At 35.6% G+C, this 26,482-nt stretch overlaps 1 protein-coding gene across 1 annotated transcript in view; it reads left to right on the top strand.

Annotated features, from left to right (window-relative positions):
• Positions 1-26,482, top strand: part of PEX7 (peroxisomal biogenesis factor 7) — an 88,806-nt gene that overhangs the window by 30,134 nt on the left and 32,190 nt on the right. Inside the window, exons 7-8 of the mRNA XM_004740285.3 lie at positions 1,017-1,130; positions 2,629-2,684. Of these exons, the coding sequence (XP_004740342.1) occupies positions 1,017-1,130; positions 2,629-2,684 (170 nt within the window). The remainder of the gene's footprint in view (positions 1-1,016; positions 1,131-2,628; positions 2,685-26,482) is intronic.

The following is a 26,482-nucleotide window of genomic DNA, read 5'->3' as shown; positions in this document are numbered from 1 at the left end:
TTTGATCTTCCCATATAAGCCTAACCAAACTTCATGCTTCTGTAGATAACAGTGTCTATTTTAACTCTTTGCAAAGCTTTAGTTAACCACATGAGCATATGAATTCAGAATAGAAATGGATTAAATGTGTGTTGAGATACTATTTATATACCTGAGGTGGTCTGTTGCCTGGGACAGACAGGTAAAACATACTCCTTGTTTCTTCTCACTTTTCAATTAACTAAAGGAAGTTAAGAGAGCATTTTATTGGCAGAGTTTTTTGAAAAGAAATAAAATCAATTAAAAGAAAAGAGAGTACATATTCAATAATAATACCTGATCTAAATAACCATTTCATTGCTGATAACTGCATTTCAAATCTCTGTCATCATAAATGAGTTTTCCATCTGGAAAATGAATTGTGGACTATATGTTATACTTTGGGGAATTCTAAAAAAGGCTGATACATAATTGAGAGTTGTTAAAATTGTTTTTGTTTTAAATTATTGAAATTTTCCCTCCCATGAGCTTATGCTTAAACCTAGCACATTCAGACAATGAATTACTACCCCGGTTGACATGGGAGGGGGCTGACTGTGGGCCCAGCACTTGGCCTGTTCAGCTAGGAACTGTGGTTCACTGAGAGCTCTAGATAGAGAGATTTGTAAAACCTGACCAGATAGGAGACTCATCACTATTTACAGAGGTTCTCAGATAGGATTAGATATTGTATTAAGACATGGTCCATGAGAGTGGGAAACAATGATTGAATTAGATTTAGAAAAGCATAAAAATCAAATTGGTACCCTTTCCTTCTCCCCCATATTCCTCAGTTAACAGGCCTCTTGCCTTTTAAAGCCTGGTAAAGCCTCACAATACACTCAAGAGGAAGGTGGGCTCATTTGAGGGGTGTAATTTTTAACCCCTTTATACTTACTGATACTACTACAAGTAGATTGGAGAACCCACAGTGCCATTTGAGACTGCACATTGTTCTGTCCTGTGCACTGCTCACTGTTCTCTGAATTTTTTTGCAGAATTTGCTTGTGACAGGGGCTGTGGATTGTAGTTTGAGAGGCTGGGACCTGAGGAATGTACGACAGCCAGTGTTTGAACTTCTTGGTCATACCTATGCTATTAGGAGAGTGAAAGTAAGTGTTTTTCTTTTATTTTTACCTGTGGAGTAGAAATAAAAACATAATGAAGTATATAGAAAACATGTTTAGGAGTTGGGGTTATGGGTGCTTTTTGTGCATATTTCTGTTAGCCAGTTGGTGATGAACAATGAAAGCTAAAATTAGGTAAAAATATTTGAATAATTGTTGAATGAATTGGGACAATGTAGACGATCAGTGCTTAAGCTTAAATAGAAAATTTTTTTTCATTCTGTTCTTTCCATTCTTCTACTATTCCTTTTTGTGTGTTTTTAACTGTGGTAATTTGCTTTTAGTATTCTTCGTAATTTCCGATTCAGTGGTTGAAGCTACAGAGAGGTTTCTTTTCTCTAACATGGTAATAAGTATGAATGTTCACAACATTTGGGGTATAGAAAATTTTCCACTCTGCCAACAGCAGACAATGAGATGAAGGTAATTTTTTTCTACCACTTCTGAGAAATGGGCCTAGTTCTAAGGGGACTTACATTAGCTTCCCAGCATTTATTGGTGGGTTTTGCTAAGTCACTGTGGAAAACCTTATTAAGTGCCATCTCCCAATTTCATTCTTTGTTTTGTTATACTAAGGGTAAAGAAGTATTTTATTCATCTTTTAAATAAGTTACTGGGTTATTCCTATTTCAGAAATTCTGACTTTTCAGTTAAATTAATATTTAAAATTTTACTGGTTGTAACTCAGCATGTGACACCTGGTGCCATGTTGTTGTTTTAATGGCACACAGGTTATAGTAGTTGAAAGATATTTTCAGTATTTATTTCATGGTGTTTTTGAGAATGAAATTGGGTAATTTACTGAAAGTATTTTGCAAACTATAAAGCATATTTGAATGTAGTTATATGTATGTATATAACCACTAAAGTACTGGGAAGAAATAAAAACTAAAGAAATATAATTACAAAGGGCAGCCTATTAAGGTATGTTGATTACTTATCTAAAAGATATTTATCTTTAAATTTGCAGTTTTTGTTCTTGATATCCTTTGCATTAATTGTGATATACCAATAACATAAAAATTCTTTAAAGATGTTTTTATTTAACAACTGATAAATTGATACTTGTACATATAGCAATTGTAGTTATGTATTCATAAAATTGGTAAATTATATTATTACATATTGTATGATCACTTAACTCCCTTAAATTCTTAGGAGTCATTTTTGGATAGGCATTGCAAAATTGTATTTAATTTTTCCAGAAGGGCAACCCTTTGGGAATATTTTATTCTAAATAAGTGCTAAAAAGCTTGAGGAATGACTTTTCTTTGGAGAATATAAAAGTAAATTTGTTTCCTACAGCTGATGCTTAAAATGCCAGAAGATTTTTGCCTTAAATTAAAGCATATAAAGTTTGGGGAAACGTAATTTTAAGTGACAGGCCTGATTAAACTTTATTGTAGTGCTCATGCGAATAACCTTATGAAGTAGCATGTTACAATTACAGCTAACTTTAAAAAGTTTTGTTTTGTTTTTGTAGTTTTCACCATTTCATGCTTCTGTTCTGGCCTCTTGCTCCTATGATTTCACTGTAAGGTACGGTAGATTTTGATAAGTTTCATTGTGAAATACCAAGTAGCATCTTTTCAACTTTTATGAAAAACAATGTTTTTATTATAGTAATCTGAAAATAATCTGAGCTGAGCACATTTGAATATTTGCACTAGGATTAATATTATATTTTTTCTGTTTTTATGATCTGGCCCTGTACATAAATTCTTTGCTATTTAAAGGTAGCTTGGCTGTTCTGCTTAAAAGCCTTTTTTCCTGATACCTATTGCTATAGTAACGACTTTTCACACAATAGGCTGCATAGCCAGTACTTCTTAAACTTAGAATTTAAAAATTGTGAAATTCCATGTCTTCAGGTCTAATTATATGAATCTTAAGGCTGAGATTGTTATAGTTGAAAAAAACTAGCAAGGCTATTATTATGTTTGTGACTATATATAGATGAGTGTGTGTATTTATACGTGTGTGTACATCCACAGCTATGTATGAATATATAGTGTGTGTGTGTGTCTCTATCCATACATCCCAGTTCCAATCCCACACTGCACAGGGTTTATTCTATTTTTTTCTCCTTTTCCAGATGTGTAACTCCTAATTCCCATGTACATAATACATTAACTTACTTGCGAACCCTAGAATGCTCAGAAAGTAGTTTTAGAATTGTGGAGCCATTCCTCTCTGAAACAGAGTTATACTAATTAGAGTTCACGTTTGTTTAGCGCTTTTTCCCTCCTAGTCCAAATACGTGTTTTAAAGGTTATCTGGGTTAATTCTGTTCCCCTCCCATCAGTGTGGCTGTGTCATTCTTTGGAAACACAGTTTGATTCATTTGCTTCTGTTTGTAGTTTGTTTTAGGGTTTTCTACCATCCTCATTAATTTTGTCTATTTTCCTGAGCAGACAAAACAGTAACATGGTTCCAAAGTCAAGAGCTATTTCCTCTATTCTTTCCAATCCATTCTGTAGGGTCCTTCACCCTATAATAATCTCTATTACTCAGATAAGTAGACAATGTCTATTTTCTTATTTCCCCCTTTCTTATACAAAAATGGAGTGCTCTGGATATTCTCTTCAATTTTACTTTTTTTCATATAAAATATATCCAGGAAATCACTTTATGTCAATTCACAGAGATACTTCTCATTCTTATAATACTCCATTATGTGGATGTACCATAGTTTATTCAACTACTCTCCTACATATGGGGATTTAGCTTGTCCTCAAATATTTTGTAAATAAACAATGTATAGTGGATAATAACCTTGTATGTATGTATGTGCACATTATTAGAGAACTAACTTCAGAGTATATTCCTAGAAGCGAGATTGCTGAATTAAAATTTTAGTAAGCCTACATATAGTTTTGTTGGATAGCACCAAATTCCCACCAAAAGGAATGTATCAATTTCCATTCCAAGCAGCAAGTGTTTGAAAATGCCTGTTTCTCTACCATCTAAAGATCATTGATTCCTTAGGGTTTGCCAAGTACCTGATCAAAGCATCTGCAAAGAAAGATGGTCATGTATCTTCAATTTCAATTCTGATGCTTCTGGTTGATTTCTCTAATTGCATTGGCAGATACCTCTATTAAAGTGCTAAATAGTGTTATAATGTCTAATTCTATATTCATGAAAGTGCCTTTAATGTTTCCTTGTTAAAAGTAAGGTGTTGGCTTTAAGTGAAAGTACAGTTGACTCTCAAACACCCAGGGTTATGCGTGCCGACCCCCGCATAACTTTTGACTCCCCCAAAATTTAGCTCATAGCCTGCTGTTGACCAGAAACCTCACCTATAATGTAAACAGTTGATTAACATATATTTTGCATGTCATATGTATCATATACTATATTCTTAAAGTAAGCTAGAGAAAAGAAAATGTTCTTAAGAAAATCATAAGAAAGGGATACCTGGGTGGCTCAGCAGTTAAGTATCTGCCTTCTGCTCAGGTCATGATCCCAGGGTCCTGGGATTGAGCCCTGCATCTGGTTCCCTGCTTTTCTGGGACCTGCTTTTCCCTCTGCCTCACTCCCTGCTCCTGCTTTCTCTCTCTGTCAAATAAATAAGTAAAATCTTGAAAAATAAATAAATAAAATTACAGATGAATGAATATTTTTTTAAAAAAGGAAAATCATAAGGAAGAAAAAAAATGCATTTGCAATACTATATGTGTATTTACTGGGGAAAAAAAAAACCTGCGTGTAAGTGACCCCACACAGTCCAAACTTGTGTTGTTTGTCATGCTAAGAAAGTGTGCTCAATTCTTGTTTTCTTAAGTCTTTTTTCAAGTCGGGAATGTATGTTAAGTTGTGTCAAAGACTTTTTCAGCATCTGTGGAAATGATCATGATTTTTCTTCTTAGAGCTATTAAGGAATTATTAATGAATTGAATTAGCCTTGCCTTCCTGGACTAAATCTCTCTTGATCTTTGTGTATTATTTTCTTATGTGGTATTGAATTTGGTCTGCTCATATTTTATTCAGATTTTTGCATTAGTATTCAAAGGTGATATTGGTCTACAGCTTCCTTTTTTCCTTTCATTCTTTTTTTTTTTGATTTATGTATCGGAGTGTTACTTGCCTCATAAAAAAGAATTAAGAAGTTTTCCTAGTTTTCAGAATTCTGGAACAATTTATACAGCATTGAGGCTATTTGGTCTTTGAAGCCTTGGTTGAATTCCCCTGTGGAACCATCCAGGCATGGTTCTTTTTGTGGAGTACTTTCCTGATGCCTGTATTTCTTGTTTGAAAATTGGTCTATTTAAACTTTTCATCTCTAATGGGATCAGTTTTGGAAATTATCCTTATAGAATTTTAAATTTATTTGTTACAAATGTCTATTAAATAGTATCATGATTTTTTAATTTCTCCTGTTTCAATGGTTATTTCACTTTTATTTCTGACTTTGTATGTTTGTGATTTTTGCTTAAGTTATTTAATGGTATGTATTTTGTTATTAACAAATATTAATAATAACAGATATTGACAACTAATAACAAATAATAACAAATAACAAAATATTAATAAAATATGTATTTTGTTATTTTTCTCCAGCAAATAAGATTTTGGTTTATTAATTGAACTATTTTTTTCTATTCATGACTTAATTACTCCTTTTATCTTTATTATTTCCTTCTTGTTACTCTCTTTTGGCTTATCTTGTTCTTTTTTTGACTTTTGAGCCAGGAATATATTTTTATTCTTTCATTTTGTTAATAAAGTTTTTAAGGCTATGAATTTTCTTCTAGTTACTATTTCAGTTCTAGCCCATAGATTCTGATACATAAAGTTTCATTATCATTTTTTAAAAAGATTTATTTTATTTGAGAGAGAGAGAGCATGAAAGGAGAGAGGTCAGTGGGAGAAGCAGACTCCCTGCTGAGCAGGGAGCCCAATGTGGGACTCGATCCCAGGACTCCAGGATCATGAACTGAGCTGAAGGTAGTCATCCAACCAACTGAGCCACCCAGGCGCCCTTCATTATCATTTCTAAAAGATTTGTAACTTCTGTTTGTATTTTCCCTCTCTTCCAAGAGTTGTTTAATAGGAAGTTATTTAATTTCCAGATGAAAGGGCTTTTTAATTTCTAAAAATCTGTTAATTTGTTAATTTGTTACTTTATAGTTTTATTGCATTGTGAATTGAGAATACAATTTTTAGTCATTGTTTTATAGAACATACTGATTTTGAGGGGACCTAATAAATTATCAATGTTTGTGAATGTTTCATAAGCAATTAAGAAGAAGGTATATTCTGTATTATTATGCTGTAAAGTCCAATATGTAACATAAGCTCTACTGATTGTTGTTTAGATTTTCTGTATCCTGTTTTATTTTTTTGTCCATTTAATTTGTTTTGTACTGAGAGTGGATGTTAAAAGTATTATCAGTGGACTTCTATCTGTCTCCCTGCAACTCTTGTAGTTTTGATTTCATAAAGGTAGATAGTGTAGTCTGTTATTTGGTGCATAGATATTTATAACGGCCATTTAGTGAATTGAGACTTTTAGCATCAAAGAGAATCCTTCTTTATCACAGTTGATCCTTTTCAAAAGCTTTAGTTGTGCTTTGTCTCTTACCTGTGTCACTGCCCCTGCTTTCATAGTGTTTCCACTTTCCAGGTACATTTTTTTCCCATACCTTCATTTTTAGCTTTTTTGAAGCATTTTGGTTTTGGTATGTCTTTTATATAGAGCATATGTTTGGGTCTTGCTAGGTGAACTAAATAAAAAGTCTTTTTAAGTAATAGTCAAGTTTAACCTATCCATATTTTTTGATAAAAACATGTTTGGTATCAAGTCTGTTGTATCATTTTATGTGGTGATTGTTATGTGTCTTATGTTTGACTTGCTGTTTCTGAATGTGATGTATTTTGGTTGTGCTTTGAAGGTTTATTTTGTTCTTTTATTTAAATTTTTGTAATATTTAGGTAAGTTTTTATTTGTACTAGTGGTTGCCTTTGGCATTTTAAATTTTCTAATACCTTTAGTCCCCTGTTTTAAAAAAATGTAACCATTATCCGACTCATGAGTTTTTAATGGTATTTTAACACCTGCTTATTGCATGTACAACAAGCAGTGAATTCACTCTACTTTCCTTTTTATCTCCTTCCTTTTCTCCATCAAATTTTGAATTATTTTATTTATACTTTGTCAAACCTTGCAACGATTAACATAAATTATTTTCCACTCTCGTTTTCACATTTGGTTTAGTCTTAGATATATGACTAAATATATTAAATATTCATCATCAATCTTTTTGCTGAAATTTCCCCATCATGTCTTAGTCTTATGAAGTTTATCTTCTAGTAGATTCCTTAAGAAGACCTGATGGGTTCAGAATTCTCAGGAGCTCTTGCAGGTTTGTTTTTTTTTTTAAAGATTTTATTTATTTATTTGACAGAGAGAGAGATCACAAGTAGGCAGAGAGGCAGGCAGAGAGAGAGAGAGGAGGAAGCAGGCTCCCTGCTGAGCAGAGAGCCCGATTCGGGGTTCGATCCCAGGACCGTGGGATCATGACCTGAGCTGAAGGCAGAGGCTTAACCCACTGGGCCACCCAGGCACCCCTCTTGCATGTTTAAAACTGTTTCTCTGTAGCCTTGCTCTTCAAGTGTAGCTTATCTGAATAGAAACTCTTTGATTTACATTTCTGGAGCTTTTTGAAAATGCTACCTTTTTTCTGCCTTGCTTTCTGTCTTGTTTTTGGGAATTCCAATGCCAGTCTAATTCTTTTGTCCTTGTAAGTTATTTGATCTTTTTTCCCTGGGGACGCTGATTGTTGCAATTCAGTTTTCCCTGCTATAGATTAAAGTGTCCAATTAGGCTTACAGCTGAAACATGAGAGATGGCGCATTGTGATTGTTTTATTTTTCTTTTTTTTTAACCTGTAATTAGAATTTCACGTGTGTTGGAAGTTTGAGTTTTGTATAGGTTGGTTTTTTTGTTTTTTTTTTTTTTTTGTTTTTTTTAAGAGATGGAGAGAGAGTGAGTTCACACATGTGAGCTGGGGTAGATGGAGGGGGGAGAGAGAGGGTCTCAAGCAGGCTCCATACCCACTATGGAGCCTGTCAAGGGGCTCATTCTCACAACACTGAGATCAAGACCTGAGCTGAAATCAAGAGTTAGGTATTTAACCGACTGAACCACCCAGGCACCCCAAGTTTTGTGTAGTTTTATTTGTTCTTCTTCTTTCGTATTAGTTTTTTTGTGAAGATGCACTAGGAGTTTTGGATTTGTATGGCCTCACTGCCTCAACTACCCAGAATTCTTCTCTCCTTTATTTCTGAGTCAGTAATTGATATGGCAGAAGCTATATAACTTTGTTTCTGTGGAATGTACTGTGGAATAGAATTATTTACAACAATGCCTTGGGAGAAATTACATGCCCTAATTTGTTTTTTTTAAAAAATCTAATACAAGCATGCAGATAAACTGGGAAACATAATCATACTGAGGCTTCCAAATATCAATTAAAGGGGTGCCATAACCAGTTTTTTTTAATAGCCCATATAAAACTTCTGGCATGGGAGCCAAAGAATGGCAACATGGCAGACAGGAAGAAAACTTGGCAGTTGCTTGCTATCTACCCCAAACTTTTCCAAACTGGAATTGTGGAGCTAGATTATTGGCTAGAGGTTTGGTCTATAAATATGGATTAGAAGATCATTAACTTACTGACAGATCAGTCCATAAGAATGAATACATTTAGAGAAAGAAGAGCAAAACGCAGGAGAGAATTACTGTTGAAATAAAGAAAGGACCAGCCCACTTAACAAGGAGAGCATGCAGTATGTCATGGAAGTGTCAGGAGAGGATTTCAGCCAGATGTGTATGGCCAGTGATATGAGATCCTTTGGATGGGGTGAGCAGGATGAAGAGCTGAACTTTCAGTTTTCTCTCTTTATATGGTGTCACTTTGGGGCTCAAAAGGGATTCTGGATATAGAATCTAGCCTTTGGATTTCAAAGACCTTTCTGGTGTTTTGAAACTGATCACTGGAGACTTGACCAAATGAGATGGGGCATTAATCTTTTGATCTCATTTTAGTGTCTCTAAGAATTTTAATTGGGTCTTTCTGGTTTCGAGGTATTACTAAGGGGCATATTAAATCCATTTCTGTCCTGTTTTTAATTAAAGGGAAAACCTAGTAACTTACCTATACTTTCTTTTCAGAACTGTTATCATGTTCTTAATCCTACTGGCCATGCCCCATTTTATCTATATCCTTAAGTATCTTTGAGGACCCCCTTGGGAAATGCCTTTTTTTTGTAGATGTAAATTTGTTTCAGAAGTATTTGTTAAGACTGGACTTTTGAATGCAAACTGTAGTATTCCAGAGTCTTGTAGGTAGCTAAACGTCTTCAAAAATCATCGCAATTTGAGGCTCACAGTCTTACTTTTCCATTTCTAAGAATTAGGTTTTGCTTTTTTCTTGAACCCTGAGCAAGACTGGAGATTGGGGGATAGATGTTTCATGCTTTTCGGGAGAGGAATGGCTTCGGTGACATGCTGCAAGGTCAGAAGCGTCATTGCTGTATTTGTAAGCATTTGGAAAAAGTGAAATTATAGTGAGTAATAAGAGATCCTTAACATATAACTGAAAAAAAAACATTTAATGCAGTTTTCCCATATAACTTCGAGTCCAGGTTTCTTCATGTGTAAAATGGAATTAATAATATCTCTCCTCACAAATTGAGTATAAGAATTACAGAAAAAGACCTGCTTGAAATTACTGTGCTAATTTTTCACTGTCTCAACGTTTGCTTCTCTTCTCAAGACACCTCACCAACCTTATTCACTAAAAGGCCTTTTATATTTCTTTAAAAAAAAAACTGTAGGGATCAAGCACAAATTATCTCAATTCCCACTGCAAGCCTGAGGATTGATCTAAATCTGTACCTATCCATTTCTCTGCTACCATTGGGCATGAGAGCTCTTAACCCCATATGCTCTTGTTTTCAGGACTCCATGAAGTCACCCCCTTTTCCCTCCTCTATCATTGTTCTCTAATTCCCTAATTTCCCCCTCACCCTGTAACTTATTCCTTTATCTGCTTTTAACTTCTCTTGGATATTTCTCTTTCCTTCCCAGCCAAGCTTTTAGTGTCCCTTAAGCCTCCACTCACCAGGGCCATTTTAAGATTTTCATGGGAATATTATTCCTAGTCAAGCCTAAAGCCTGGAATTCTTTATTCCTCCTCCCTGCAAAACTGGTCATCATTTTCTCAGTACAAAGTGAAGTAAAAAATTTAAATCAAATTCCATCACAGGCAGTATGTAGAAGCAGCATCTTCTTTTTACCAGAAATAGAATTTTAGTTTTAACCTACATTATGGCTACTTTACTACACTACCTTCATACTAAATATAACTGGAGGTTATTAATTATTTCAGTATAGTACTACCAAAGACTTTCTTATGAGAAAGTAGAAAAAGAAAACAAAATAATTTTTTAAAATTTCATTTTTGAATATATGTACTGTATTTTGTAATTCTCAAAACGTGCTGAGAATACAACTTTAACTACAGTAATGCCTTGTGTGAGTTTAGTTCTCATTATTTGTGTGTGATGACCATGCGTTGGAAAGGTCAGAAGAGATATGTTTTTGGTAGATTTTTTTTAATCCCATGTGATATGAGTTGAATTTATCCTCTGAAGAATTTTAAATCTCATTGGATTCATGATGTTTTTAGTGTCAGAAAACTCATTTTAGTAAAAAGAAAAAGATTAAAGACAAAAGACCAATAATAACCTGTCCAATCTTCAGCACTGATAATTATACAGATACTACCTCTAGATTTTGGATGGCCAGTTTCTTATAACATAAGCTCTTCAAATATAAGTTTTCATTTACTTGTCCATTTTTATATTTTGTCTAGCTTTTTTAGCCTTTAAGATTTTATTTTAACATATTTTATATTGTTTGCATGATGTCAAAAGTGACAATGTTAAGGACATTTTAGTATTAAAAAATTCAAGTTTCATAGTTTTGTTTTATGTCATTATCATATCTAATAGAAATGCTTTAACTTCTTTACCTGTGTAGTAGTTCATTATGTTTCACAGAGTAAGTAATAAAAATCTAAAAATTCATGTGTAACATAGCACTTGAAATTAGTTTGTTTAGATTAAATAAAAGTTCCAACCTTATGAAAAATATCAAAACTCCCTTTAGCTGATGGGCAATACACTCTATAAAATTACATATCAGTTCTGGGGTGTCTGATGACTCAGTTAGTTAAGTGTCTGCCTTTGGCTCAGGTCATGATCCCAGGATTCTGGGATTGAATCCCACATCGGGCTCCCTGCTCAGGTCTACCTGCTCAGTGGAGAGCCAGCTTCTCCCTCTCCCTCTGCCTGCCACTACCCCGTTTGTGCGCACTCTTTCTCTCTCTCTCTCTATTATATATATATATATATATATATATATATATATATATATATCCATTTATAATAAAATGTATTAAATGTATTTATAATAAAATGTATTTATAATAAAATGTATTAAAAATACACATCGGTTCTTTTTAAACTTTACTCAGAGATGGTAGTGAATCTAAAATATTTCACGGTAAATTATTTCCATTCTTCTGTGAATGTAGTCACCATAGGTTTTAGCACATCATCTTCTTCTGGTGTACTCTCTATTAGGTTATTTCTTTTTCTGCTGAGGCATGTTTGCTATGCCGACCGTGCCTAGCATGAGTTGAGTTTTGAGTGCCTGTTTTGGTTTCATACTAAGTGGATTGTTCAGTAAATGCAGTTGGGAATCAGCAGATCCACTATGTATGGCAGCCAAACAAAAGTAAAAGCTGTTAAAATTATGTTTTATTAGAAAAAGCAACATTTTATCTCTTCCAGGTATAGCAAGTACTTCTCAGCTATTTAAAGATCTAACTTTCCTAAAATTGATAAAACTAATATGATAAATTTAAACTCAGAGTAATACTCTTCAGCTTCATGTTGCTTTTATAAACATTCTAACCTTCCAAACATTCTTTGTCAATGGTCTTTAGTGGTAGTAATATATGAAACAAGCAGTATTTTGTTTCTTTCTTTCTTTTTTTTTTTTTTTACTATATAATTTTTGGGTGGAAAAACAGGGAGTTTTAATTCCAGTGTTTGCAAACTGTGCTCATCCAAGCTTGTGTGATGTGAAACACTCTGCCTATACCAGCAATGTTAATGTTTCCAATTCCACTGTTAAGCTACTTACTTCGGTTGCAAATTGTAGGACTGTACCCTGCTTTAAAATTCAGGCATTTTTATAGAATGCCTGTTATCTGACAGCCCTTGTAATAGACATAATAGGCAGTTCTGAATATCTTGCTGACAAAATGATAAAAGTAAAGGCCTGGAGAGAAGTAGAAACACATTAGGGAGTCCTGAGCCTGTCATTTGTGTTGGGGTTAGCAAGAGTAGCAGAGAGACATGTGTCACAAATACAGATCTGGGGTTCTAGGAAATACAAGTTGAATGGACTAATTGTGGGGTGGCACATTCCTGGGAACATAGGAGTTAAGACCACAGCCTATGGAGCCTGGCCACCTTTTACTAGCTGCATAAACTTGGACATGCTATTTTAAAATAGTATGTGCAATGTCCTCTTCTGTAAAATGAAGGTACTTACCACAATGGCTCGCTGTAAGGACAAGATGAGTAATGTCCACAAAGGCTGCACATAGCAAGTGCTGTGAAAGTGTTGGTCACTTACTAAGTTACTACACTGCCAGAATGGATGGTGACAGGAGACCATCTCTTTGGGGTCGAGGCCCATTTCAGCTCTCGTCTTCAAGGGTGAGATAACAATTTATATTTTATGGCTACAAAAGCAGGCACCCTCGACCTGGCCTTTTGTTGTGCTTCCTGGGAGTGCATTTTCTTATTAACAGTGTGCAACTTTTTATCAACATGTTCTCCAATATCTAATTTTCAAATTTAGTTTCAGTTCAGAGCTCTAAAAGTATAAACTACTATTATTTATTTAAATTCAATTTGCCGACGTATAGAACATCATTCGTTTCAGAGGTAGTGTTCAGTGATTCATCAGTTGCATATAACACCAACGCTCATCACAACACATGCCCTCCTTAATGCCCATCACCCTGTTACCCCATCGCCCCACCTACATGCTCTTCCGAAACCCTCAGTTTGTTTCCCAGAGTCAGGAGTCTCTCATGATTTGTCTTCCTCTCTGATTTCTTCCTATTCAGTTTTCCCTCCCTTCCCCTATGATTCTCTGCACTGTTCTTATATTCCACATATGAATGATACAATATAATTGTCTTTCTCTGATTGACTTATTTCACTTAGCATAATATGCTCCAGTTCCATCCATGTCAATATAAAAGGTAGGTATTAATACTTTCTGATGGGTGAGTAATATTCCATTGTGTATATGAACCACATCTTCTTTATCCATTCATCTGTAGAAGGACCTCTTGGCTCCTCCCATAATTTGGCAATTGTGGACATTGCTGCTATGAACATTGGGTGTCCCTTCGTTTCACTACATCCGTATCTTTGGGGTAAATACCAAGTAATAAAATTGCTGGATCATAGGGTAGCTCTATTTTTAACTTCTTGAGGAACCTCCATACTGTTTTCCAGAGTGGCTGTACCAGATTGCATTCCCACCAACAGTTCCTCTTTCTCCACATCCTTGCCAAGATTTGTCATTTCCTGTCTTGTTAATTTTAGCCATTCTAACTGGTATAAGATGGTATCTTATTGTGGTTTTGATTCTAGTATTTTTATCAGTGCGTTTCATTTTATAAGACCAGGTAATGACCCCATTTCAGTTTATTAATAGTGTATTATTCAACATAATTCCATAAGGGCTAACCAGAAAAATGTTTAACCACTGACTCTCTAGGCAGGTGGGGGTAACCTGTTTTGTAATGTTTGAAATAAGAGTTCAGTGTTGTAAGTCCTCCCATCATGGCCAATATCGTGCTGCCAGTGTGACCCCATGTCCATAAGCACAAGGTTGGGTAGCTGTGCTCAGCGAGCTCTCACAAACCAGAATGAGCTAGCTTCAGCATTCCACTGGGGCTGGCCCAGACCTAGGTGATTGTGATCTTAATAATTACTGATTTTAAAAAGCTTCTGTAATTGTAATATATGTATATGTGTGCATTTTTCATTGGAAATTGTCTGGAAAGTTATATACCAGATAAACTTCACGTAAGCGTTCTTTACTTCCTCTCCGTTCCGTGGCTTTTATGCCAGTCGAAGAACATTTTTATCCATTTATTTATTTGGAGGCAAAAGGACCTGAGGCTCACTGTATGTTTCCCAGTTTATAGTTACACTTTAAATTAAACCTGTAGTAATTCTTAGTGGGGCCATATTTGGTTTTGTGGCGGTACTGACAGACACCTATGGCATTAATGGGCAGGGACTGGGCATAGGGTCCTGGAATGGCCAAGACAGACCCTCCAGTTAGCAGTTCACTCCCCTTCCTCCAAGGTCAGCAGTGCCCTACCCAGTGGATTTCAGGCAGTGGGAATACTGAGCAGGATAGGTCCAAATAAAGAGTCTTTATTATGCCTCAAAATCTTCCACACCAGTATCTGTTCTTATATTTAACTTTATATTTTTTTCCAAATTTCTACTTAAATTCCATTTAGTTAACATATAGTGTAGTGTTGTTTTCAGGAGTAGAAATTTAGTGATTCTCCACTTACATATAATACCCAGTGCTCAAAATGATGCAAGTTCTTATTTTTGATTAGCCATGTCTAGTTTATGAGGTATGTTAATATACAGTATTTCCTTTCATTCACACACCACCGCTTTGGGCATGTAGTCATTTTATCCAGAAGGCGGCTGACTCGAAGATGGAAGGGTAGGCTGTTATCACATAGCTGGCAAGTAATGAAGCCAAACTTGAATCTAGATCTTTTATTTTTAAAGCTGGTACTTTTTATATTACTTAATACCTGAACACTTCTAGTAAGCCCAGGCCTTTTTGTATTTCCAAGTAGTATAGTTTCCCCTGTTATGTTAAACATTATCTCTTTAGGGATTAAACTGCCAAAATAGGGGCGCCTGGATGGCTCATGGGTTAAAGCCTTTGCCTTCAGCTCAGGTCATGATCTCAGGGTCCTGGGATTGAGCCCCGCATTGGGCTCTCTGCTCAGTGGGGAGCCTGCTTCCCTCCTCTCTCTGCCTGCCTCTCTGCCTACTTATGATTTCTCTCTGTCAGATAGATAAATAAATTCTCTGAAAAAAAAAATAAACTGCCAAAATACAGTATTGCCTGTCATATCTATAATCATTTTGGGATTAAAGTATTCTATATAAGTGAGTCTTGACAATGATGGACACATAAAAGATTATGTGCCATACTTTTATCTTAACAATTATGGATTTAAAAACCTTTCAGCATTATGATATAGCTTTATGTGTATACACCTTTAAGTATATATAGATACACATTTAAGTATATATACAACATACACCTTTGTATATACATTTTCATTGAAAGGTGTTTGGAAAGCTGTAACTAGAATTTAAAGGTGTATATCTTCTTTATCCATTTGTCTATCGAAGGGCATCTCAGCTCTTTCCACAGTTTGGCTGCTGTAGACATTGCTGCTATGAACATGGAGTCCATGTGGCCCTTCTTTTCAATATTACTCAGCCATGAGAAAGGATGAGTACACAACTTTTGCATCAACATGGACAGGACTGGAGGAGATTATGCTGAGTGAAATAAGTCAAGTAGAGAGAAGTCAGTCAATCATATAGTGTCACCTTTTTGTGGAACATAAGGAATAACATGGTGATCATTAGAAGGAAGAGAAAGATGAAGGGGGGGAATCAGAGAGGGAGATGAACCACGAGAGACTGTGGACTCCAGGAAACAAAGTGAGGGTTTTGGAGGAAAGAAGGATGGGAGGATGGGTAACCCCGGTGATGGGTATTAAGGAGGGTACGGATTGCATGAAGCACTGGGTGTTATACGCAAACAATGAATCACTACATCAGAAACTAATGATGTAGTGTATGGTGACTAACATAACATAATTTAAAAATAAGAATTTAAAGGAGATTGCTGATGGTTGGGATTTCAGATACCTTAACACAAAATTTTAAAAATTCTTTAATTGGCGTATGACTTAGGTATGTATACAGTCTTAAATCTTTCTTTAAAAAAAAGTCTAACCTTCTTTGGCCAAGGTATGAATGACAGTGTATAAGTGATTAAACTGTCTGTGTAAGGTAGAACTGTCCTGAGAAACTGTGGCTCCAGAAAAATTTTACTTTCTAGTTTCTTTTCTTTTGCTTTTTGTATGTTTCTCTACCCTTCTTTACTTCCAGGTGACATGTTATTCTGCTTTTGTATGTACTATTTTTAATCTGCTCACTTAATAAAATTCACAGACTTAAAAATAGCCGTTTTTCATGTACACTCACTTTTCTGGATCTTTTTTTGGTTCTCTATTTTGGGATGTTGTTCTTCTCAAAGATTCCTAAATAAGTGCAGTGTTACTAGCAGATGGTCTGTCATTAAGTGAAGTATATTCAATAACTATTGAAGTATGTTTCAGTCCTGTTACAAATACGATACATTCCTGACCAGACAATATAGTTTATAACTTCAACATACATCATTTTAAGGTTTTATTGGAAGAGATTAGAGTGTCTCAATCTAAGACCAAGACTTCATTACTATTTCATTGAGAAAGAATGTTTAAGAGCAAGATATGATAGAATTGCTAACTTTTCTAAATATCTACTCATAAATTATAATTTACTAAAATTCTACATTAATAAGTAGGTGGGAAAGAAGTACTAAGGGGGGCTAGAAGGTTATCTAGAAGCAGTACTGTCCCTCCCCTTCCTTTAGTTTCTGGAGACATACGGGGAAAGTTCTATGGGTTAAAATCCCCTGTGTGGTGCGGTAAACGTATGCTCTCTTGAGTCCATTAGACTTGTTGAAATGCCATTTCCTCCATTCGCTAGCTGTGAAATACAGGAAATGATACTTTGCAGAGATGTTCGAAAGATTAAATGAAATTGTAAACACCCTTGGCACATAATAAGTGCTCAAAGAAATAGCCGATATTTTAAATGAGAATAGTTATAATAAGTTTTCTATTTTAAAGTGTAAGTACTGGTAGGGAGAGTTAAGGTATTCATCATTCATGCCTTCCCTAACATTACTTTAATAAGATAATTATGGTGTTTAAACCATGGAGGAGCTTTGTGAATGGGAATTCTTGTTCCATTGTCAAGGTGGGGGTGCGGGAAGCGTACCTTGTGAATTTAGTGTAGCATGACCCAGAACAGAGCATATTTGTACATATAGACAAAGGTGATAGACGTGAATCATTTTCTTAAAATCCACATGACCACTTCTACTTCAATTCAACCTATATTTTTCTCTAAACGATTATATATTATGTATATATTTGTTTTAAAATTACTGCTTAGGGAGGCAACATGATGTAATAGGAAAAGAGAGATAGTTTAAAATCCTAGATTTGCCGTCACTAGGTATTGTTGTATTTAATCTTTTATAAAGTCACTTGACCTCCCTGAGCCATTGTTTCCTCAGTCATAAAATATATTATTATGAGATTTAAATAGTGCCTGGCCCATATCAGGCACTCAACAAAATATAGTTTCTTCTCTTTTTCATCCACATATATATTCCTCAACTTTGTACTTAGTACTGTGTCACTAATTATATGTTCTTATATTTCTGATCAGAATTGTTTAAAAAAGAAGCAGAATCACAAAAAGACACTCAACTTTATTACTCCTGCAACTTATTTTTATTTGGTTCTGCAGAAATATTATTTGATATATGTATTTATAAAGAAAGATAAAGCATATGTAAAATTTTAACAATTGGTGAAACTAGACAAAGAATATATGAGTATGAGTGTTCATTGTATTTTTAAAATTTTTCTGTGGGTTGGTGATTTTAAAAATAACAAGATTTAAGGAAAAAAGTAAGCTGTATTTGCTCATGTAAAATAAGACACTGAAAATGTTTCTTACTAATACCTTTTCATAAATGTGATATTTAGTGATACAGTTTAATTATAAAATAAGATAAATAGCTTGATTATATTGCATAAGCAGGAAAATGGTCTTTAATTGTAGTAAACTTAGAATCTTAACAAAGCAGCAGACACAGAAATACTTTTTGTCATATTTACTCTCATGGGATTTTCCTTTATATAGTAAGTGTCTTAACTTTGGTGTGGTTGATGGGCTTTTTTGATCCTTATGTTTATTAGCACAGAGATTTCCACAGGCAGATACTTCTCTTTCTTCCCCTTCCCCATAAAAAAAAGGTCAGCCAAAGTAAACAGATAGTATAGCTGAATATGTACTCTGTCTCACAAACCTTTCCTTTCAACTTTACCTAGGCCCCCTTACCCACAAAAAAAGGTCAGTCAAAGTAAATAGGTAAGAAATGTGGCTGAATGTGAGCTCAGATGCTGTTTCAAGTGATTATTTTACCTCATCTTTTCAGACAGTTGTTAATTCCTCTGCATTTGTTCATCAAACCACAGGAAAAATTATGTGGCTAATGATAAGACACAGCTGTTAACATTTAAGTAGCTGTGATTGCATCCTGAAAATGATCAAAGAGTTGTTTAACGTTGTGTGCCTTTCAGATATCTCACATGTGTCTTTGTAACTCTATCACAGGTTTTGCTTTGTGGCAAAGGTTCACTAAACTTCACCACTGATATTAGGAAAGCATCTTAATGTGGTTGTCCTTGATGTACTTTTTAAGAATGAGATTATTCGCACTCACCTATTTGCTTAACTCTGATAAGGATATTTTAATACTGAATATATTTTGTGTTAATAAGGCACATTACCTGATTACAGGCTATGGGTGTCTGTTTCATTGTTTTGTCCCTAGTACCTGGTATGTGTATATACTAGATAAATGTTTAAGATGTGAATAAATTTAAATTACATGAAAAATTACATTACCCTTGGCTCACTCCTGAGTGTAAAAGCTTATAACAATTGTATTTTAATATAGCTTTCCCTTTAATTATATTTGAAGTAGTCATTAATCAAACTGAATTTAAAGTGGAAAGTCCTGTTGGGATAAGAAAGTGATATTTTTCTAGGTAAAATTTGCTGTTCCATTGCATAAGTCAGGACTGACTAGATCATAAAATTCTGCTACTTAACAAATTTGGAGCCATTGTATTGGTATTCTGATTGTCAGCTAAATTTACAGATAGATTTTTTTTTGTTTTTTTTTCTATAATCAATTGTCATATGCAATTTATTAATAAATCTCCTTGAGCGTCGTACAACTAACAGTTAAGGTATTTGAATGTATAAAGGAATAAATCCCAAGTTTGTTGATAGATTGGTGTTTTTATATGTCCCAAAGAATTTTTCCATTTGACTTGTTTAAATTAGAAAAGTCTTGTGTTCGTTGTTGTCATACTGGAAAGATCTTTTGAGGATGTGAAGCATAATTTTGCAAGTTAAATGCCAGGTGAAAAATGAAAGTAATTTCCTATAAAATGAAACAACGTACGTTAATTAGAAAAGAATGTGTAAGATTTTTATGTTAAATACCTTGATTTGTCACTGCAGAACATTTTCAGAACTATTTAGTGCTAACATTTTTCATTAAGAACCAAACCAAATCCATGTGTAATTCATAACCTAATGCAAGCACATGAAAAAATACATAGATCTAAAAGGAGTGAGGAATGTTAAGCCTTAGCTTAGTGTAGTGTCAGTCACTGCTTTGAACTTTGAATTGTGTTGATTAGCAGAAAATTTCTGGAGTTTGTCAGTTAATTTGCATTATAATTTTTAACAACTTCTGTTGTGCAGTTTGAATAGGACCTGAGTGGCTTTTGTCACGTATATGTGTATTTTCTAATGTAGATAATGCTTTGCCTCATCCTCCACAGTAGGAAGCCAAAAGATAAGATGTGAAAATGAAAATAATCAATGAATTCTGTGAGCATATTATTTGGAAATATAGAAGTGAATACAGGGTATCAGAAGGAACAGCTAAAAGAATGGAAAGTGAAGGCCTCTGAGGTGAGGGCCTGAGGGGGCTGTGCAGGAAGCTGCTGTTCTTTGCTCTAAACCTTGTAGAATTAGTGGACTAATCTGTGCAATTACCATTTTTAAGAAAAAGGTAATTGAGCAGAAAACCTCAGTGTTCCCACCACATCCCTGTTTGCACACACAGTGAGCTTGTTTATTTAGAGCAACTGGGTACTACCCACCAGCTGTTTGTACTTTATTCTGTCCCCTAAGAACTCAAGAATAAATAATTCACCCTTGAGGGGTAGCCTGGGTGGCTCAGATGGTTAAGCGGCTGCCTTCAGCTCAGGTCATGATCTCAGGGTCCTGGAATGAGCCCTGCATCAGGCTCCCTGCTCAGCAGGGAATCTGCTTATCCCCCTCCCCCCCCTCCCCTCCTTCCCCACTCAAATAAATAAATAAAATCTTAAAGAATCAAGCAAACAACAGTTCACCCTTGAAGTCTTCCCTGAAGCCCCAATCTAATCTGACAACACTAAATATTGTAACTTTGAATCTTAGAGATCTGACCTAATAGATCTGACCTAATAGAAATACAAAGAATAAACACCTAATACAAAGAATAAACACCAAAAACGAGCAATCTATTTGCAGCTTTAGATTCAGCAGTGTCCCTTCAGTTTCTTCACTGTGAGGACATGTGTGTGTTTGCATGAGTGTGCACTGTGTGCAGACTCATGGGTAAACGGAACCCATTTTGAGCTAGCGTTTATAGAAGAGGAGAGACATTACTCAGGATCTGGGACCCCTCCAAGCACCAGGGCAGGAGCGCCGCAGGGGCCAGGGAAGGTACTGAAACTGCTAGATTCAAGTGCCTGCTTCTTGTTTCTGCTCTTTCTGCACTGATTTTTTTTTTCTCTTTTTTCCCCACCTTAAGCTTTCATGTCCAGTTTCCAGAAAAGAAGCAGAATTATTTGGTCAGCTCTGTGTTTTTCTTTCTCCCACACTTATGGATGTCTGCGTCTCTCCCTCATCCCCTCGCTATATCCATCCTCCATTGACGAGAGAGTTGTTCCATAAAGGATATCCTTGTAAGCTGTGTAGACATCCCACAACCTGACAGTCTGAGTGGATTTATTCACAAATGCTTAGCTTCAGAGATGAGGACATTAAGAATTTCAGAGGGATGTAGCTGATACAGGACAGGAGCAGGGGAGCAGCTGCTGTCAGTTTAGTTTTTCAACACTTAGGTGCCGTATTCTCCTGCAGCCTCATCCAGTCACACTGTGTCTGTACTTCTGTGAAATAACCTTTTGCCACATTTTGATAGGTAGTTAACATAGATAGCCACATTTTGGTGTCCTTTACAGTTCAGTTGAACATAGACTATTCTCATCCCTGAGATACTGATACTATTTCATGCCAGATAGAATTCTTCACAGTTTGTTTCTTCTTCTCCTTCTTCTTCTTTTTTTTTTTTTTTAGATGTTCTTTGAAACTTGATCACAGAATTTTATGGGTTTCCAGTTGGTACCAGTGAGCAGTAAACAAAGCCTCTAAGAGTTCTTACTTTTTTTCTTCTTCTTTTTTAAAATTTATTTATTTATTTATTTATTTTTTATAAACATATATTTTTATCCCCAGGGGTACAGGTCTGTGAATCACCAGGTTTACACATTTCACAGCACTCACCAAAACACATACCCTCCCCAATGTCCATAACCCCACCCCCCTTCTCCCAACCTCCCTCCCCACAAAAATCATAAGTGACTCTTAATCTCTTTTACCTCCTCTTGTTGAGATGTGGTATTCTTCACAAAATCATCCTGTATCTGGGTGGGTTGCAACCATGAATACTGTCAGAGCAAGCCTTGCATCAGCTAACGGTTTTCTTTAATTTGGCAAAGTACGCTAGGCTTTGTGACATGTGGCTCCTGGGCTTAATGTTTATTGTGATGAAGTGGAATAAGTCCCTCTAAAATACTGATGTAGTTAAAGTTTTAAATGAAATATTAAAAAGCATTTCTTTTGATAGAGAATCTTAATTCTAGAATTTTGTAATTTAACCTTGAAAGTCTGTAAATATGGTTTCTGGATTTTTGTGAATGAGTACTTCTAAAAGCTCTTTGAAAATTGTTCTGTAGTTCCTTAAAATTAATCCTATTTTTTCATTTAGCAGACAGTATTTTTCAGTTTTAAGTATTATTTTTTTCATTGCCAGTTACAAAAATAAACAACTCTCCATCTAGTCATGCAAACAAGAGAGCATTAGCACTCTGTGAATATTCTTTTTTTAGGTAAGGAATGGAAATTTAGCTCTTTATAAGATTGTGTTGTCAGTCTGTATTTCCTAAGTTTAATCCCTTCCAAAAGCAATAAAGACAGTAAAATAAGAAGCCCATGATTCCATGTGCTCTGATCAGGGAGGATTCACTTAAGAAAGATGGGTATCTGTGAGGTTACAGAAAGATCTATCAGTTGAGAAATACAAAAGTCAGGAAGGGACAGCAAGGTAGATGGAAGATCCAATCCAGTAAGTGCATGTAAAAAAATATTAGAAGAAAGGAAAATTTCTGAACTCTTTGCTGTAAGAGCTCAGTTTTATTCTAGCTTATAATTTTCTTAGGGTATTGGTTTTGAATGTAAACTGGCAGACTAATGGAGTGTTGGCATGGGCTTTGGCTAGTGGAATTTTCTATATAGTCTGAGGAGTATAGGGGAAGCCTGACTTGGTCAGGGCCATTTGAACTTTCATGGTGTCAGTCAGGACCACCTGAAGAGCCCCGAGGGCCACCTATATTCCGGATTCCTTGGCATGGCCCAGAGAAAAAGCAAATGGCAGCATCTTTCAGTGGAAAAAGTACTGGACATGGTGCCAATAGAGTCTGTCTATTGGGGCTGCCATTTATTAACTGTTGTCATGATGGATTGCTTAATCTCTAAAGCAAATTCTTGAGGCTCACGCCATACTATTTTGGGGGGGTGCTGAATTTATTTATTTATGTATTTTTATTAACCTATACTGTATTATTAGCCCTAGGGGAACAGGTCTATGAATTGTTAGGCTTACACACTTCACAGCACTCACCATACCACATACCCTCACCAATGTCCATAACCCAACCATCCTCTCCCTACCCTCCTCCCCCCAGCAACCCTCAGTCTGTTTGTGAGATTAAGAGTCTCTTATGATTTGTCTCCCTCCCTATCCCATCTTGTGTCATTTTTTTTCTGTCCCTACTCCCCAGACCCCCCACATTGATTCTCAAATTCCTCATTTCAGGGAGATCATATGATAATTATCTTTCTCTGATTGACTTATTTCGCTGAGCATAATACCCTTTAGTTCCATCCATGTCGTTGCAAATGGCAAGATTTCATTTCTTTTGATGGTTACATAGTATTCCATTGTGTGTGTGTGTGTGTGTGTGTGTGTGTGTGTGTGTACCACATCTTCTTTATCCATTCATCTGTTGATGGACATCTACGTACTTTCCATAGTTTGGCTATTGTGGACATTGCTGCTATGAGCATTCGGGTACACATGGATCACTACATTTGTATCTTTAGGGTAATTACCCAGTAGTGCAATTTCTGGGTCATAGGGTAGCTCTATTTTCAACTTTTTGAGGACCCTCCATGCTGTTTTCCAGAGTGGCCACACCAGCTTGCATTCCCGCGAATAGTGTAGGAGGGTTCGTTCCTCTTTCTCCGCATCTTTACCAGCATCTGTCATTTACTGCCTTGTTAATTATAGCCATTCTGACTGGTGTGAGGTGGTATCTTATTGTGGTTTTGATTTGTATTTCCCTGATGCCAAGTGATGTGGAGCACTTTTTCATGTGTGGTTGGCCATCTGGATGTCTTCTTTGCAGAAATGTCTGTTCATGTTGGTTTCCTTTGCTGTGCAATAGCTTTCGATCTTGATGAAGTCTCAATAGTTCATTTTTGCCCTCGCTTCCCTTGCCTTTCGCGATGTTCCTAGGAAGAAGTTGCTGCAGCTGAGGTCAAAGAGGTTGCTGCCTGTGCTCTCCTCAAGGATTTTGATGGATTCCTTTCTCACGTTGAGGTTTTTTATCCATTTGGAGTCTGTTTTTGTGTGTGGTGTAAGGAAATGGTCCAGTTTCATTTTTCTGCATGTGGCTGTCCAATTTTCCCAACACCTTTGTTGAAGAGACTGGTTTTTTTTCCCCATTGGACATTCTTTCCTGCTTTGTCAAAGATTAGTTGACCATAGACTTGAGGTTCTATTTCTGGGCTCTCTGTTCTGTTCCACTGATCGATGTGTCTGTTTTTGTGCCAGTACCTTACTGTCTTGATGATGACAGTTTTGTAATAGAGTTTGAAGTCTGGAATTGTGATGCCACCAACATTGGCTTTATTTTTCAATATTCCTTTGGCTATTTGAGGTCTTTTCTGGTTCCATATAAATTTTTGGATTACTTGTTCCATTTCTTTGAAAAAAAATGGATGGCATTTTGGTAGGGATTGCATTAAACATGTAGATTGCTTTAGATAGCATACACATTTTCACAATATTTGCTTTTCCAATCCATGAGCATGGAACATTTTTCCATTTCTTTGTGTCTTCCTCAGTTTCTTTCATGAGTACTTTATAGTTTTCTGAGTATAGATTCTTTGCCTCTTTGGTTAGGTTTAAAACTAGGTATCTTATGGTTTTGGGTACAATTGTAAATGGGATTGACTCCTTAATTTCTCTTTCTTCTGTATTGTTCTTGGTGTATAGAAATGCAACTGATTTCTGTGCATTGATTTTATATCCTGACACATTACTGAATTCCTGTACAAGTTCTAGCAGATTTAGAGTGGAGCCTTTTGGGTTTTCCACATCAAGTATCATATCTGCAGAGTGATAGTTTGACTTCTTCTTTGCTGATTTGGATGCCTTTAATTTCTTTTTGTTGTCTGATTGCTGAGGCTAGGACTTCTAGTACTATGTTGAATAGCAATGGTGATAATGGACATCCCTGCCATCTTCCTGATCTTAGTGGAAAAGCTTTCAGTTTTTCTCCATTGAGAATGATATTCGCTATGGGTTTTTTCGTAGATGGCTTTGATGATATTGAGGTATGTACCCTCTATCTCTACACTTTGAAGAGTTTTGATCAGGAAAGAATGCTGTACTTTGTCAAATGCATTTTCAGCATCTATTGAGTATCATATAGTTCTTGTTCTTTTTTTATTAATGTGTTGTATCACATTGATTGATTTGCGGATGTTGAACCAACCCTGCAGCCTGGAATAAATCCCACTTGGTTGTGGTGAATAATCCTTTTAATGTACTGTTGGTGAAAATTTTTGCATCTGTGTTCATCAAGTAATTCTCTTTTTTGATGGGATCTTTGTCTAGTTTGGGGATCAAGGTAATGCTGGCCTCATAAATGAGTTTGGAAGTTTTCCTTCCATTTCTGTTTTTTGGAACAGTTTCAGGAGAATAGGAATTAATTCTTCTTTAAGTGCTTGGTAGAATTCCCCTGTGAAGCCGTCTGGCCTTGGGCTCTTATTTGTTTGGAGATTTTTGATGACTATTTCAATCTCTTTACTGGTTATGGGTCTGTTCAGGGTTTCTGTTTCTTCCTGGTTCAGTTTTAGTAGTTTATACATCTCTAGGAAAAGCATCCATTTCTTCCAGATTGTCAAATTTCCTGGCATATAGGTGCTCATAAAATGTTCTTATAATTGTATATCTTTGGTGTTGATTGTGATCTCTCCTCTTTCTTTTATGATTTTATTTACTTGGGTCCTTTCTCTCTTCTTTTTGATAAGTCTGGCCAGGGGATTGTCAATCTTATTTATTCTTTCAAAGAACTAGCTCTTAGTTTTATTGATTTTTTCTACTATTTTTTTGGTTTCTATTTCATTGATTTTGCTCTGATCTTTATTATTTCTCTTCTCCTGCTGGGTTTAGGCTTTCTTTGCTGTTCTTTCTCCAGCTCCTATACGTGTAGGGGTAGGTTGTATACTTGAGACCTTTCTTGTTTCTTGAGAAAGGCTTGTATCACAATATACTTTCCTCCCAGGACCACCCCTTGTTGTGTCCCACAGATTTTAAACAGTTGTGCTTTCATTATCGTTTATTTCCATGGATTTTTTTCAATTCTTCTTTAATTTCTTGGTTGACCCATTTATTCTTTAATATGGTGCTCTTTAGCCTCCGTGTATTTGGGTTCTGTCCAAATTTCCTCTTGTGATTGAGTTCTAGCTTCAGAGCATTGTGGTCTGAAAATATGCAGGGAATGATTCCAACCTTTTGGCACCCGCTGAGACGTGATTTGTGACCCAGGATGTGATCTATTCTGGAGAATGTT

This window comes from Mustela putorius, unplaced genomic scaffold (assembly GCF_011764305.1).
Source record: "Mustela putorius furo isolate JIRA1106 unplaced genomic scaffold, ASM1176430v1.1 tig00003863_pilon_pilon_pilon, whole genome shotgun sequence".
Lineage (NCBI taxonomy): Eukaryota > Metazoa > Chordata > Mammalia > Carnivora > Mustelidae > Mustela > Mustela putorius.
The sequence above is the reverse complement of the archived record's forward strand: the minus strand, read 5'-3'. Positions and strand labels throughout refer to the sequence as shown.